Raw genomic sequence first — 17688 nt, 5'->3', positions numbered from 1 at the left:
AATAATCTTATTCTGTTTGAACATCAGTTTTATTTTTGGCAAAGAATCTTTACTAAAGTAAAACATCCATTTGATATTGATAAGCAGAATTTTTAGCAAAGATTTAATTTTGGCATTATAAGCAAGGGTACCGAGATCGCTAAAAATTGAATAACGCTAAAATTTAATTGCATGGTATTTGTTATAGCTTCTCTAGTGAGGATGAATTTAAAATTGCTAAAATTACATCTCACTGAAAATAAAATACAGTACCAATTTTTAAGAACAAATTGCTAAATTTGTATCTCACTAAAATTTCCACTTATACAGTATCTTACTCTAGAATTCCATTCATAATTGTATCCCATAGTTGCCCATCTAAGTTTCATGATGAGACTGTCTTTTCCAGTTATGTCTGAGCTAAAATGAAATCTTACAGTAAGCTAAAAGACAAACTAGAAGAACCTAGAAATGTTTGTGAAATATAATGTCTCTAACTAGGAAAATTTTCTGTGGTGCCAATATTCATTATTGCAACTCCTCTCAAATTGAACTTGAAAACAGAAATAAAAGCATGAATCAAACAATAATATATACATATACATATACATTCACAAGTTATTTCGCTTAAAGCCGCTTGGTCCGATTCTAATCGCAAAAAAAAGATATTCGTTTTTCTTCTTGAAAAATAATTGTCCATAAATTATTTCAACTTTTGTCAAATAATATCCCAAAAGTCTTTCTCTTTTTAAAGATATCAAAAAGTTAAAAAAATAATTTTTGTTAGGTCACACAAAAAATAATCCTTTGTTTACATTGCGTGAAATCACCTTCGAAAAATTAAATTTATCGCTTACATGTTTAACTCATGAAGAACAAACCCAAGCATTTTTTCCACAACAAAGATTCTAGCCCTCGTAACTAAACTCCCTTTTTAAAAAATCTTTAAAAATATCTGATTTTCCTTTATTCTGTAAATATGCATATTGATATGACAAGAGGCCCATGGGCCACATCGCTCACCTGAGTAACTTGGGTGATGCAGTTCTTTACCAGATTCCCCCTCTTGCTATATCTATCATGCCCCACTACCCCCTTCCCTTTTATGATTTTAAAACTTTAGAATCTACACTACCCAAGGATGCTTCCACATAAATTTCAGCTTTCCTGGCCCAGTGGTTCTTGAGAAGAAGATTTTTAAAGATTTGTTCTATATATTTCTATGTAAAACTTGGATTCCTTATTGTGGCCCCACCCTACCCCCGGGGGTCATGATTTTAATAATTTAATATCTACACTACCCAAGGATGCTTCCACATAAGTTTCAGCTTTCCTGGCCCAGTGGTTCTTGAGAAGAAGATTTTTAAAGAATTGTTCTATATATTTCTATGTAAAACTTGGATTCCCTATTGTGGCCCCGCCCTACCCCCGGGGGGTCATGATTTTAACAATTTAATATCTATACTACCCAAAGATGCTTCCACATAAGTTTCAGCTTTCCTTGCCTAGTGGTTCTTGAGAAGAAGATTTTTAAAGATTTGTTCTATATATTTCTATGTAAAACTTGGATTCCCTATTGTAGCCCCGCCCTACCCCCGGGGGTCATGATTTTAATAATTTAATATCTACACTACCTAAGGATACTTCCACATAAGTTTCAGCTTTCCTGGCCCAGTGGTTCTTGAGAAGAAGATTTTTAAAGATTTGTTCTATATATTTCTATGTAAAACTTGGATTCCCTATTGTGGCCCCGCCCTACCCCCGGGGGTCATGATTCTAATAATTTAATATCTACACTACCCAAGGATGCTTCCACATAAGTTTCAGCTTTCCTGGCCCAGTGGTTCTTGAGAAGAAGATTTTTAAAGATTTGTTCTATATATTTCTATGTAAAACTTGGATTCCCTATTGTAGCCCCGCCCTACCCCCGGGGGTCATGATTTTAACAATTTAATATCTACACTACCCAAGGATGCTTCCATATAAGTTTCAGCTTTCCTGGCCCAGTGGTTCTTGAGAAGAAGCTTTTTTAGTGACCCCACCCTTTTTTTGTCTTTTCTTGATTATCTCCCCTTGTAAAAAGACTTGGCCCTTTATTTTAACAATTTGAACTCCCCTTCACCTAAGGATGCTTTGTACCAAGTTTGGTTAACATTGGCCCATTGGTTCTTGAGAAGAAGTCGAAAATGTGAAAAGTTAACAGACGGATGGACGCCGGACAAAATGTGATCAGAAAAGCTCACTTGAGCCTTCGGCTCAGGTGAGCTAAAAATTACTTTGGATTATATTCATTTAATTACTTAATTTTTAAAAGATATATCATGACTTAGGATTCTACTAATGGAAAAAAAAAAATACTCGGGTTTGAATTCTCTTCATGATTAGATATAACCGATAAAAGTACCCCGGTATTTTTTTCAAAGGTGACTTCAAAACAGATCTTAACTTCCCGTCAGGAACTGCTGTTTGTCAACAAGGTTTTTGGTCTATGTTTTCCATGTAAGGATTGTTGTAATAAACTATTAAATCAATCTTATAATTAATTTTTATATATTATCTATGTAATGACATACTTTTATTGTTTAAGATAATTTGTGCCTGTTTCGGATGAAGCGGCTTTAAGGTAAAAATAGCAAAGAAAAACTGATAAAAAAGAAAATATTTTACAGTATATTTCAGCAATGAAAACAACATTTTATTTGAAATACTAAAAGTACTGATAATCTTCATTTTTTTTTATACTGATTCAAATGATTTATTTCAGTGATGAAATAATCAATTAATATGCTAAATAATAATACATAATAATACATTCACAGTAGACTGTTTTAAAATTTCTTAATACTTAGGCTTATTCTGGCTGTAGGTCCAAATGTTATCAATACCACTCATGTCTACCAAGTTATCTAAGATGGTTTTGCTTGGTTTGTTGGGATAATCCAGGACACATCTCTCTATCCAGTATCTTTGTTGTCCATCCTCAAAGGGATTCTTTATAAAGATGAACCCTTTAATAAAATTACAATAAACAGTAAAACCTGTGTCATCAGACATATAAAGGTAGACAAAATTTGCACTGGAATGGAGTCATATTGCACTGTCCTAAAATCATAGATAATAGTCAAATGGAAGATTGGATACCTGGTCAGAATTGGTGAAACATATTACACAAGAGTATCAGATCAAACAATTTCACGGTACATTTATATGGTAACAAATAAATAAAATATATACAAAATGATACCTTGAAAATGCTAGAAAATAAATTTTAGAATAAAGTGTTGGAAGATTCACATGTAGAAAATTTCAAATGTATTTAATTTTAATAACGTATGTTTTATTTCATAGTTTTTTCTTAACACATTTACAAATTGCTTTATCATATTGTTTTAAATTTACCAGGAAAACCTTTGAATGAATAACTTTTCCATTCCTCCAGAGGTTTTAACCCCCTCACTGCAGGATGCTGAGAAGCCTGTAGTTCTATTTCTTCCACCTAAAGAAAATATTAACAGATATTATCCTTAGTCAAAGTCTATGAATTCTGAGGATTAATGTACATTTAATAGTCTCAACATTTACGCTTTAAATAAAGGAGGAAGGTGTTTAAAAATAATATATTACTATTTTTTCCCCAAATTATTAAATAAAATTGTCAATTTAGTAAAGTATATTAATGAATTTCATATTTATAAAGCTAGCATAAATTATTCAAAGAGAATTCTGAAAATTTAGAATTCGAAAACAGATTAGTGTTGTTGGGGAAATAAATATCAAGAGCCAGATAATCATAATTACATAATTTTCTGAATATGCTTTATGAATATGGATCCAAATTGATTTCAATTGATTTGCGTCTTTAACTCTTTTGACACCAAGACAGTTAGAACCAAGAATGCATCCAGTTTATTTTCCTGCCTATAATGTAATTTGTTATTTCCCCTCAACCCTTTTCATGAGGAACCCCAGATCCCTGCTTTTTTATTATCCCCAGCTATTTCAATTCTTAGGTAAAGATCTGTATAACAGAGAGAAAACTGGGTTACACCGATTTGGATTGACCCACACACAAAGGGAAATCACCTTTGTAAATGTGAAAGTCAGAAAAAAAGAATCTCTCTTGAAATATTTATTAATGCATATATTTTCTGAAATATATTTATATGTCAAACTTTGTAATTCTTTTTTATTCACACGGGTCAATGGCACTGTCAAGTGTAAATCTGGATGTTTTTTGCTTATTATGTTCCCCAAACGAAGTTGGGGAACATATTGTTTTTACTCTGTTTCTTATCATTATGTTCCCCAAACGAAGTTGGGGAACATATTGTTTTTACTCTGTTTCTTATTATTATTATGTTCCCCAAACGAAGTTGGGGAACATATTGTTTTTACTCTGTTTCTTATTATTATTATTATTATTATTATTATTTTTCTTCTTCTTCTTCCTGGGTACTTTTTTGTCCGGGAATGATCTTGTAAACTGTTCGTCCGATGTAGGTAAAACCTTTTTAGGGTAAGTAGACATGTTATGTAGATTTGCGGAATCAAGGTCATTTTGCACGCACGTGCTTGCAAGAGCGCGCACGTGCAACACGTGAAATGACCAATATAATAGATATAGCCTCAACTTTTCTATTTTTTGATGAATTGCTTTGAAACTCATAATGTGAGGATATATTAGTAGTAAAGACATGGCGACATGATCAAAATAGCAAGATCTCACGCGCATGCACGTGCGCTGCACTCTGATTGGCTGAAACAAAAATCTCAATATCTTTTTTGTTTTTTGACGAAATGCTTTGAAATTTTGAACATAGCCATGCATTAGGATAGCCAACAATATGATGTATAGCAATTATCATGAAAACACGTGCATGCACGTGCACTGCAATCTGATTGGCTTAAACTTTAAATAGCTATAACTCATTTGGTTTTCAATCAAAGAGGATGGGATTTGAAACATAGATAGATATTATGAACTACTACAAGAAGGTATGGTCACCATGCACATGGATACATGTGCATGTACGTGCGCTGCAATCTGATTGGCTGAAACTTTTAACAGCTATAACTCCCTTGGTTTCCAACGAAACAGGATGGGATTTGAAACATAGATAGATATAATGGACTACTACAAGAAAGGTATGATCACCATGCACATGCATACACATGCGTGTACGTGTGCTGCAATCTGATTGGCTGAAACTTTTAACAGGTATAACGCCCTTGGTTTTCAACCATATGGGGTGGGATTTAGAACATAGATAGATGTAATGGACTTCTACAAGAAGGTATGGTCACCGTGCTCATGTATGCACGTGCGTGCACGTGAAATGAACAAAATCAAAAAAACACTTGAATGTGCGTATTTTTATTACTTTTGGATTAGATACTTTAATTTTTAGTATATTAAAATATATGGATTGTGAAGACAAAATGATATGGTCATTACGCACAGGCATTTGCATGCGCACGCATGCAATGCTAAAATTTGAATGAACTTCGTACACTTCAGGGTAAATGTTGTTAAAGTCTCAAATACATAGAGTTTGTCTTATTAAATGAAGCTTATAGGTAATATGGCACAAAAAGAGAGTTGGGGAGCGTTTGGGGAACATCTGTAACGGTCCCCGTTACAATAAGCACTAGTTATTATGTTCCCCAAACGAAGTTGGGGAACATATTGTTTTTACTCTGTTTCTTATTATTATTAAGGTCTTCCGTCTTCAGCGGAAGACCTTCTTGTTATTCTTCGGTTTCTTTTTCACTTTTTTTCTTACCTATTATTATTCTTTTTTTTCTTACCGATTTTGTGCACGCGATTTCTCGAAAACGGCTTGATGGATTTCCATGAAACTTTCAGGACTCATGTAACATTACTTGAACTTGATTCATTTTTTTCCGTTTTGATGACGTCACTTCCGGTCCGGAAATATTGTCGATTTTATGATTTTTGAAGGGTCAGGTTGTCCGCGAACGTTCTCAAAACTGGCTTAAGATAGAAACGTGAAAATTTCAGGTATGATAGTCCTAAGTCTATAGATGTGCAAAATGAATTTCATTTTTATCGGAAGTGCCGCGTGTCGGCGCTCGCTATGGCCCGAAAATTGTCCTATCTCGAATTTCAAAATTTTTAAATCCTTTTCTATGATATCTTTTTACTTTGAAATATTTTGTTATAACATATAGAACAAAAGAAGTGTAGAATTTCAAGATCTTTTAAATGATATCTAGAAAAAAGGGCTGGCCCCTAAAATTAAGGGACTGGAGGGGCCATAAGTTTTTCTTTTATATCTCAAAAAGTATTGAGAATTTGTAATACATCAAAGAAGCAAAGTTGTTCAAAATGTCAAGCTCAATCTACGGGCGTCGTCAAAATACGTCTGATGATGTCACTTCCGGCCAAACCGGAAGTAGTCGGAAAACGCGTATTTTGGTCATTCTTGACAAGTTTTTGGGTATCTTATGTCACTAGGAACATAAAAATAAATTTTCCGTCCGTCGTCGTCACTTCCGGTCAAACCGGAAGTAGCAAAAAATGGCTTATTTTTTCATTAATTAAAATAGATTTTGAGGATGCAACCAATTTTGGGACGTTATTTCTCATATTCGTTAAAAATGAAAACTACTTCCGGTCAAACAGGACGGAAGACCTACTCGTTGCTTTGCAACGAGCTTTGCTCTAGTTATTATTATTTTTCTTCTTCTTCTTCTTCCTGGGTACTTTTTTGTCCGGGAATGATCTTGTAAACTGTTCGTCCGAGGTAGGTAAAACCTTTTTAGGGTAAGTAGACATGTTATGCAGATTTGCGGAATCAAGGTCATTTTGCGCGCACGTGCTTGCAAGAGCGCGCACGTGCAACACTTGAAATAACCAATATAATAGATATAGTCGGAACTTTTCTATTTTTTGATAAAATGCTTTGAAACTCATAATGTAAGGATACATTGGTAGTATAGACAAGATGGCATGGTCAAAATAGCAAGATCTCACGCGCATGCACGTGCGCTTCGCTCTGATTGGCTGAAACTAAAGTCTCAATATCTTTCTTGTTTCTTGTCATAATCTTTTGAAATTTTGAACATGGTCCTACATTATGAAAATCTACAGCATGATATATTAAAATTTTAATAAAGCATGCGCATGCGCGCGTGCTTTAATCTGATTGGCTAAAACTTTAAATGGTTATATCTCCTTTGTTTTTTGACGAAATGCTTTGAAATTTAAAACATAGTCATGCATTACGATATCCTAAAATATATTATAGAAAATATTCATGAAATCACGCGCATGCATGTGTGCTGCAATCTGATTGGCTGAAACTTCAAATGGCTATAACTCTCTTGTTTTTCAACCAAACAGGATGGGATTTAGAACTTGGATAAATATAAGGGACTCCTACAAGAAGGTGAAGTCATTATGCACGTGCTTGCACGTGCGTGCACGTGAAATGAGTAAAATAAAAAATACACTCGAATGAGTGCATTTTTAATACTTTTGGATTAAATGCTTTGATATTATTAAAATTTTAGATAGTGTAGACAAGATAATATGGTCGTTACGCACATGAAAACGCGTGCAATGCCTATTTTTTTAAATATATGTTGTATTTTTCTTGGAAGACCTTGATTAAGTCTAAATTCCATAAAGTATTTCTTATTTAATAGAGATAACAGGGAATATGGCACCAAAAGGGAGTTGGGGAGCGTTTGGGGAACATCTGTAACGGTCCCCGTTACAATTAGCACTAGTTATGTTCCCCAAACGAAGTTGGGGAACATATTGTTTTCACTCTGTTTCTTATTATTATTTTTCTTCTTCCTGGGTACTTATTTGTCCGCGAATGATCTTGTAAACTGTTCATCTGATGTAGGTAAAACCTTTTTAGGGTAAGTAGACATGTTATGTAGATTTGCGGAATCAAGGTCATTTTGCGCGCACGTGCTTGCAAGAGCGTGCACGTGCAACATGTAAAATGACCAATATAATTGATATAGCCGTAACTTTTCTATTTTTTGATGAAATGTGCTGAAACTCAGAATATAAGAATATATTAGTATTATAGACAAGAGGTCATGTCAAATTATCATGAATTCACGCGCATGCACGTGCGCTTCGCTCTGATTGGCTGTAAACAAAAATCTCAATATCTTATTCGTTTTTAGGTCACCTGAGTCACTCAGGTGACCTATTGCTATCTGTTTTTGTCCGTCGTCGTTCGTCGTACGTCGTTCGTCGTCAATCGGTCGTAAACTTTTGAACATTTTCAGCTTCTTCTCTGCAACCACTGAACCAATTTCAACCAAATTTGGCACAAAGCATCTATGGGTGAAGGGGAACAAAAATTGTGAATTTCATGATCCCTGCCCCCCTGGGGCCTGAGGGGTGGGGCCAAAACCACTAAAATTAATGCAACCTTCAAAAATCTTCTTCTTTACTCCTGGACATCAAGCAGTCAAACTGTTTGCATGATTGTAATCAGCATTGAGTCCTTTACCAAAATTGTGAAATTCATGGCCCTGGGGTCAGGGGTAGTCTTGTACTAGGGCGGGGCTAAAAAGTATATAGTGAAAATGCAAATTCTTTGAAAATCTTCTTCTCTGCTCCTGGGTATTAAATAAACTAACTAAGTACATAGTTATGATGAGCAAGTGTGCCTCTACCAAAATTTTGAATTTTATGGCCCCAGGGTCAGGGGTTCTGGTGTATCGGGGCTCTATTGATTATATAGAGGAAATACATGATTCTTTGAAAATCTTCTTCTTTACTCCTGGGTATTAAATAAACTAACTAAGTACATAGTTATGATGAGCAAGAGTGCCTCTACCAAAATTGTGAATTTTATGGCCCCAGGGTCAGGGGTTCTGGTGTTAGGGCGGGGCTGTATTGATTATGTAGTGAAAATACATGAATTCTTTGAAAATCTTCTTCTCTGCTCCTAGATTTTATATAATTTAACTAAGTACATAGATGAGCAAGAGTGCCTCTACCAAAATTGTGAATTTTATGGCCCCAGGGTCAGGGGTTCTGGTTTTAGGGCGTGGCTCTATTGATTATAAAGTGAAAATACATGAATTCTTTGAAAATCTTGTTCTCTGCTCCTAGGTTTTATATAAACTAACTAAGTACATAGTTATGATGAGCAAGAGTGCCACTACCAAAATTGTGAATTTAAGGCCCCAGGGTCAGGGTTTCTGGTGTCAGGGTGGGGCTCTATTGATTATATAGAGGAAATACATGAATTCTTTGAAAATCTTCTTCTTTACTCCTGGGTATTAAATAAACTAACTAAGTACATAGTTATGATCAGCAAAAGTGCCTCTGCCAAAATTGTGAATTTTATGGCCCCAGGGTTAGGGATTCTGGTGTTAGGGCGCTGTATTGATTATACATGTATAGTGAAAAAACATTAAATTTTTGAATATTTTCTTCTTTTCTCCTAGGTTTTAAGCAGATGAATTACCTATATAGTTATGAGCAATCCCTAATCTTCAAGAATTGTAAATTTCAAGGCCCCAGGGTCAGTTGTACCATAGTGGGCGCGGGGGGGGAGGCTGTACTTATGTACTGAAAATGAATGAATTGTTTGAAATGTGCTCCTTGGTATTAATCAAATATTTTTGAGAAGCAAGTATGCCTTTCCAAAAATAGTGCAATGTGTGGATCTAGGCCTAAGAGTCAAGGGTTCATGTGTGGTAGCGGCACTACTGATTATTGCTGAATATTACTGATTAGTTGAAATGCATTTTTTGTTCCCCTACCCTGCCTATGGGTATAAAGTAACCAAACTAAGGAACTGCTAAGTGTATAGTTATGATGACCAAATTGTAAATGCTATAGCATCTGGCTTAAAACATGGATCAAATTCAGTCACTGGGAAGTTGTTGAATAATGCTCAGGTGACCTATAAGGCCCAGGGGCCTCTTGTTTGACGAAATACTTTGAAATTTAAAACATAGTCATGCATTAAGATATCCTATGGTATGATATAAAATAATTTTCATGAAATCACGCGCATGCACGTGCGCTGCAATCTGATTGGCTAAAACTTTAAATGGCAATAACTCACTTGGTTTCCAGCTAAACAGGATGGAATTTATAATATAGGTAGTCTTAATGGACCCCTACAAGAGGGTGTGGTCATCATGCACATGCATGCATGTGCGTGCACGTGCAATACGTATAATTACCAACGCATTTGATTTAGTGTATTTTCGAATATTTTTTGTTTAAATACCTTGATATTAAGTACATTAAAATAAATTAATGGTGTAGATACAATGATATGGTCATTCCGTGCAAGTGTGCGCACGTGCAATGCAAAAATTTGCTATATACTTGGTATACTTTAGATAAAACGTTGTTTAAGTTTAAGATGCATAGAGTTTAGTTTATATGATGAAGCTTAGAGGGAATGAGGCACCAAAATGAAGTTGGGGAGCGTTTGGGGAACATCTGTAACGGTTCCCGTTACAATTAGCACTAGTTATTATTATTATTATTATTTTTCTTCTTCTTCCTGGGTACTTTTTTGTCCGGGAATGATCTTGTAAACTGTTCGTCCGATGTAGGTAAAACCTTTTTAGAGTAAGTAGACATGTTATGTAGATTTGCGGAATCAAGGTCATTTTGCGCGCACGTGCTTGCAAGAGCGTGCACGTGCAACACGTGAAATGACCAATATAATGAATATAGCCGTAACTTTTTTAATTTTTGATGAAATGCTTTGAAACTCATAATATAAGGATATATTAGTAGCATAGACAAGATGACATGGTCAAAATAGCAAGATCTCACGCGCATGCACGTGCGCTTCATTCTGATTGGCTAAAACTAAAGTCTCAATATCTTTCTTGTTTTTCGATAAAATCCTCTGAAATTTTGAACATAGTCATACATCAGGGAGATCTACAGCCTGATATAAAAGAATTATCATGAAAGCATGTGCATGCACGTGTGTTTGCAAGAGCGCGCACGTGCAACACCGGAAATGTCCAATATAATGGATATAAACGTAACTATTTAAATTTTTGATGAAATGTTTTGAAACTTATAATATTAGAATATATAAGAAGCATAGACTAGAGGACATGGTCAAAATAGCAAGATCTCACGCGCATGCACGTGCGCTTCGCTCTGATTGGCTGAAACTAAAGTCTCAATATCTTTCTTATTTTTCGACAAAATCCTTTGAAATTTTGAACATGGCTAGACATTATAAAGATCTACTGCATGGTATATAAGAATTATCATGAAAAGCATACGCATGCACGTGTGCTGCAATCTGATTGGCTGAAAATTTAAATGTCTATAACTTTCTTAGTTTTCAACGAAACGGGATAAAATTTATAATATGACTAGGTATAATGGATTCCTACATAATGTTACTATAAAATTGAATGCACGAACATGCATTCATGCACGTGCACGCACGAAATACGCAAAATGGCCAATATTTAAAAAAAACATTGAAATGTATATTGTAAAAATTTTTTTTCATTTATTTTCACGATATATAGATATGTTAATTGTATGGACAACATGGCATGATCATCTTGCATGTACATGCACGTGCCTGCGCATACAATGCGTTAATTGACATATATTTTATATCATTGTAGCTTTTATAATTCTTTGATGAAATCCTTCGATACTGATCATATTTTTGAAAATATCTTACAGGAATTAGGCACAGAAAGGGATTTGGGGAGCGTTTGGGGAACATCCGTAACGGTCCCCGTTACAATTAGCACTAGTTATTATGTTCCCCAAACGAAGTTGGGGAACATATTGTTTTTACTCTGTTTCTTATTATTATTATTTTTCTTCTTCTTCTTCCTGGGTACTTTTTTGTCCGGGAGTGATCTTGTAAACTGTTCGTCCGATGTAGGTAAAACCTTTTTAGGGTCAGTAGACATGTTATGTAGATTTGCGGAATCAAGGTCATTTTGCGCGCACGTGCTTGGAAGAGCGTGCACGTGCAACACGTGAAATGACCAATATAATGAATATTGCCGTAACTTTTCTATTTTTTGATGAAATTTTTTGAAACTCATAATGTAAGGATACATTAGAAGTATAGACAAGATAGCATGGTCAAAATAGCAAGATATCACGCGCATGCACGTGCGCTTCGCTCTGATTGGCTGAAACTAAAGTCTCAATATCTTTCTTGTTTCTTGTCATAATCCTTTGAAATTTTGAACATGGTCCTACATTATGAAGATCTACAGCATGATATAAAAGAATTTTCATGAAAGCATGCGCATGTGCGCGTGCTGCAATCTGATTGGCTGAAACTTTAAATGGCTATATATCCTTTGTTTTTTGACGAAATTCTTTGAAATTTAAAATATAGTCATGCATTAGGATACCCTACAATATGGTATAGAAAAAAAATCATGAAATCTCGCACATGCACGTGTGCTGCAATCTGATTGGCTGAAACTTGAAATGGCTATAATTCCCTTGTTTTTCAACCGAACCGGATGTGATTTAGAACATAGATCGATGCTAGGGACTCCTACAAGAAGGTATGGTCATCATGCACGTGCACGCACGTGCGTGCATTTAGAACGAGTATAATTAAAAATACACTTGAATGAGTGATTTTTATTACTTTTTTTACGGAATGCTTTAATATATAGTATATTAAAATATATAGATAGTGTAGACAAGATGATATGGTCATAACTCACATGCATTCACATGCGCTGGGGTGCAATGCAAAAATTTGAATATAATTGGTATCCTTTTGGGAAAACGTTGTTAAAGTCAAAAATGCACCGAGTTTGTCTTATTTAATGAAGCTTACAGGGAATATGGCACCAAAAGGGAGTTGGGGAGCGTTTGGGGAACATCTGTAACGGTTCCCGTTACAATTAGCACTAGTTATGTTCCCCAAACGAAGTTGGGGAACATATTGTTTTTACTCTGTTTCTTATTATTATTTTTCTTCTTCCTGGGTACTTATTTGTCCGCGAATGATCTTGTAAACTGTTCATCTGATGTAGGTAAAACCTTTTTAGGGTAAGTAGACATATTATGTAGATTTGCGGAATCAAGGTCATTTTGCGCGCACGTGCTTGCAAGAGCGCACACGTGCAACATGTAAAATGACCAATATAATTGATATAGCCGTAACTTTTCTATTTTTGATGAAATGTGTTGAAACTCAGAATATAAGAATATATTAATATTATAGACAAGAGGACATGGTCAAATTATCATGAACTCACGCGCATGCACGTGCGCTTCGCTCTTATTGGCTGAAACAAAAATCTCAATATCTTATTCGTTTTTTGACGAAATACTTTGAAATTTAAAACATAGTCATGCATTAAAATATCCTACGATATGATATAAAATAATTTTCATGAAATCACGCGCATGCTTGGGCGCTGCAATCTGATTGGCTAAAACTTTAAATGGCTATAACTCCCTTGGTTTTCAGCCAAACAGGATGGGATTTAGAACATAGATAGTCTTAATGGACCCCTACAAGAAGGTATGGTCATCATACACATGCATGCACGTGCGTACACGTGCAATGCGTATAATTACAAATGCACTTGATTTAGCGTATTTTCAAATACTTTTTGATTAAATGCCTTGATATGAAGTACATTAGAATAAATTAATAGTGTGGATGCAATGATATGGTTATTCCACATATGCATGCAAGTGTGCGCACGTGCAATGCAAAAATTTGCTATATACTTGGTATACTTTTAAATTAGGAAAAACGTTATTTAAGTTTAAGATGCATAGAGTTTAGTTTATTTGATGAAGCTTAGAGGGAATGAGGCACCAAAATGAAGTTGGGGGAGCGTTTGGGGAACATCTGTAACGGTTCCCGTTACAATTAGCACTAGTTATTATTATTATGTTCTTTTTAGTTATTATTCTTTTTTCTTCTTATTTCTTCTCCGGTACTTTTTTGTCCAGAAGTGTTCTCAGAAACTGTTCACCAAACTAAGTTAAAACCTTTTTAGGGTTAATGGGTGTGTAGTGTAGGTGTGCGGAACGAAGGTCATTTTGCGCGCATACGCCTGCGCGTGCGTGCGCGTGAAGTGAGTGAAATGACCAATATACTTATTATGGCCATAACTTTTACATTTTTTGATGAAATGCTTTGAAACTCATTACATAAAGATATATTAATAGTGTTAATATCATGACACTGTCAAATTGGCTCGAACTCACGCGCGTGCACGTGAGCTTCGCTCTGATTGGCTGAAACAAAAATCTCAATATCTCTTGTTTTTTGACGAAATGCTTTGAAATTTTAAACATAGTAATGAAATAGGATAATTTACAATATTATATCAAAAAAATTTCAAGAAATCACGTGCATGCACGTGTGCTGCAATCTGATTGGCTGAAACTTTAAAAGGCTATATCTTCTTTGTTTTTTGATGTAATGCTTTGAAATTTAAAACATAGCCATACTTTGGAATACCCTGCAATATGATGTACAGAAAAAAGAAAGAAATCACGCGCATGTACGTGTGCTGCATTCTGATTGGCTGAAACTTTAAATGGCTACATCCCCTTTGTTTTTTGACGAAATGCTTTGAAATTTAAAACATAGTTTGACATTATGATATCCTGCAATATGATTTACAAAAAAATTCATGAAATCACGAACATGCACGTTTGCTGCAATCTGATTGGCTGAAACTTGAAATGGCTATAACTTTCTTGTTTTTCAACCAAACAGGATGGGATTCAGAACATAGATAAATATAAGGAACTCCTACAAGAAGGTATGGTCATCATGCACGTGCACGCACGTACGTGCATTTGGAACGAGTGAAATTAAAAATACATTTAAATGAATGATTTTTAATACTTTTGGACTGAAAGCTTTGATATATAGTATATTTAAATATATAGATAGTGTAGACAAGATGATATGGTCATAACGCACATGCATTCACATGCGCACGGGTGCAATGCTAAAATTTGAATATGATTGGTATCCTTCTGGGTTAATTTTGTTAAAGTCTAAATTACCAGAATTTGTCTTATTTAATGAAGCTTACAGAGAATATGGCACCAAAAGGGAGTTGGGGAGCGTTTGGGGAACATCTGTAACGGTTCCCGTTACAATTAGCACTAGTTATTATTATTTTTCTTCTTCTTCTTCCTGGGTACTTTTTTGTCCGGGAATGATCTTGTAAACTGTTCGTCCTAGGTAGGTAAAACCTTTTTAGGGTAAGTAGACATGTTATGCAGATTTGCGGAATCAAGGTCATTTTGCGCGCACGTGCTTGCAAGAGCGCGCACGTGCAACACTTGAAATAACCAATATAATAGATATAGTCGGAACTTTTCTATTTTTTGATAAAATGCTTTGAAACTCATAATGTAAGGATACATTAGTAGTATAGACAAGATGGCATGGTCAAAATAGCAAGATCTCACGCGCATGCACGTGCGCTTTGCTCTGATTGGCTGAAACTAAAGTCTCAATATCTTTCTTGTTTCTTGTCATAATCTTTTGAAATTTTGAACATGGTCCTACATTATGAAGATCTACAGCATGATATATTAAAATTTTAATAAAAGCAAGCGCATGCGCGCGTGCTGTAATCTGATTGGCTAAAACTTTAAATGGCAATATCTCCTTTGTTTTTTGACGAAATGCTTTGAAATTTAAAACATAGTTATGCATTACATGAAATCACGCGCATGCACGATATCCTAAAATATGATATAGAAAATATTCATGAAATCACGCGCATGCACGTGTGCTGCAATCTGATTGGCTGAAACTTCAAATGGCTATAACTCTCTTGTTTTTCAACCAAACAGGATGGGATTTAGAACTTGCACGTGCGTGCACGTGAAATGAGTAAAATAAAAAATACACTCGAATGAGTGCATTTTTTAATACTTTTGGATTAAATGCTTTGATATTATTAAAATTTTAGATAGTGTAGACAAGATAATATGGTCGTTACGCACATGAACACGCGTGCAATGCCTTTTTTTAAAAATATATTTTGTATTTTTCTTGGAAGACCTTGATGAAGTCTAAATTCCATAAAGTATTTCTTATTTAATAGAGATAACAGGGAATATGGCACCAAAATGGAGTTGGGGAGCGTTTGGGGAACATCTGTAACGGTCCCCGTTACAATTAGCACTAGTTAGCATTGCATCAGAAGGATTATGGATACCTTGTCCATATTTGTCTGCTTCGTCAAGTCAATGACGTCACTCAGATCGAGTTTCCTGTCCTTTCTCTTGTATCTTTTATATTCTGGTTTGAATAAATCTTCACCACCGTCTACAGGTTCAGTATCATCTCCGTACAAGTCCATTTTTAAATAATTTTACAAATGATGTTATGATGCAACGTGATGGGGTTATCGGATTATTGACAACTCGAGTATAATATATTTCGTATAGGTTTTAATTGTTAATTAATTCAACCCTAACCCCAAGTAAGTGATTTGATCCACTTATTATTTAAAGAAATGAGTTTTAGAAACTGCTAAGTTGTTTAACATTGTCACTTGGATTTTAGGTAAAAAAAAATTCTGGTACGAGTTAATTGTTAATGCATGGTTTCACTAATTACAGAAAATGCTTACATATATCCTGAAACTATATAAAATATTTTTTTTTAATTGGATTGATGACAGAAACTGGGAGAGTTGCAACGCTTATGCGAAAACAAATGCTCTCTCATTGATTACCTGTCTGATCTTGTATCAATCTGTTGAAAACAAAGTTATGTCTTTTTAGCTCACCTGGTCAGCTAGTTAGAATAATCTAACTGTGTCTCGGTACAGGCCATCACCACAGTTAGAATACGTCCCATATACTTGCAATGTAGCAAATCGGAGCGGATCCGCTCCGAAACGATTTTGAAGAATATAAAATGATTTGCACTGGGAATAACTACCAAAATAATCAAAACAAACCTTCTTGAGATTGCTTATGCCTTTTATCCCAAAAAATAATCCATAGAAATACGAAAATCCAATTAATTTTCTCAACGTTTTTCTCTAGATTCAAATTACCTGCCATGTTTACATTCGGAACTCTCTAGATTGTTCCTAGTAAATGCACTATGCGAGTTATCGCCCGTGTTTCTTTCTGCTACATTACGAATACACGGAACGAATTCTATCGTTAAACCGGGTCCGTAGGACAATATTATTTTAACGATAGAACATTCTATCTACTGGTCAGCTAACTTTTCAGCTTTGTGAATCATGCAAGAATCCTTGTTCCATTGGTCTGCTTATCCATCTTTAATTTTTTTTTTTTTTTTTACATTTTCTACTTCTCAAGAATCATCAATCCAATTTCAAGCAAAACATGCAAAAGCAACATTGGTAATTATAAAGCTAGCTATTCATGATCAAGCACAATTCCAAGGGAATTCAAGAATTTTAGGAAAATATAAGATGGGATCATTCAAAAAATCTTTTCCGGAATCACATGACCAGAACACTTCTAAGTTATAGCGTACGGAGATTCTAATTTTTCTTTAAAAATGCATATAAATTATACATCCAGTGTTTGGATGGGGCCACAATAGGGGATCACATGGGAATATATAGAAAACAAGAGGCCATGGGCCACAACGCTCACCTGAGTCACTTTGGTCATGCTGTTCTTCACCAGCTTCTCCCCTTGTAATAACTATTGTGGCCTTGCTCTACCCCCATGGATCATGATTTGAA

General features: G+C 34.9%; 1 protein-coding gene across 1 annotated transcript; it reads right to left on the bottom strand.

Moving 5' to 3' along the window:
* Positions 1-317: 317 nt before the first annotated feature.
* Positions 318-16445, bottom strand: LOC134258327 (nucleic acid dioxygenase ALKBH1-like; the record flags this gene model as incomplete). The annotated part of the gene is made up of 4 exons (XM_062740853.1): positions 16171-16445; positions 3379-3475; positions 2825-2987; positions 318-399 (listed from the first exon to the last, which is right to left on the bottom strand). Coding segments are annotated over exons 1-4 (486 nt in total), but the record flags the coding sequence as incomplete, so codon positions are not given.
* Positions 16446-17688: the final 1243 nt, after the last annotated feature.

Source organism: Saccostrea cucullata, unplaced genomic scaffold (genome assembly GCF_032062105.1).
Source record: "Saccostrea cucullata isolate Sc308-1 unplaced genomic scaffold, CSIRO_AGI_Scuc_v1 ctg13366, whole genome shotgun sequence".
Classification (NCBI taxonomy): domain Eukaryota; kingdom Metazoa; phylum Mollusca; class Bivalvia; order Ostreida; family Ostreidae; genus Saccostrea; species Saccostrea cuccullata.
The sequence above is the reverse complement of the archived record's forward strand: the minus strand, read 5'-3'. Positions and strand labels throughout refer to the sequence as shown.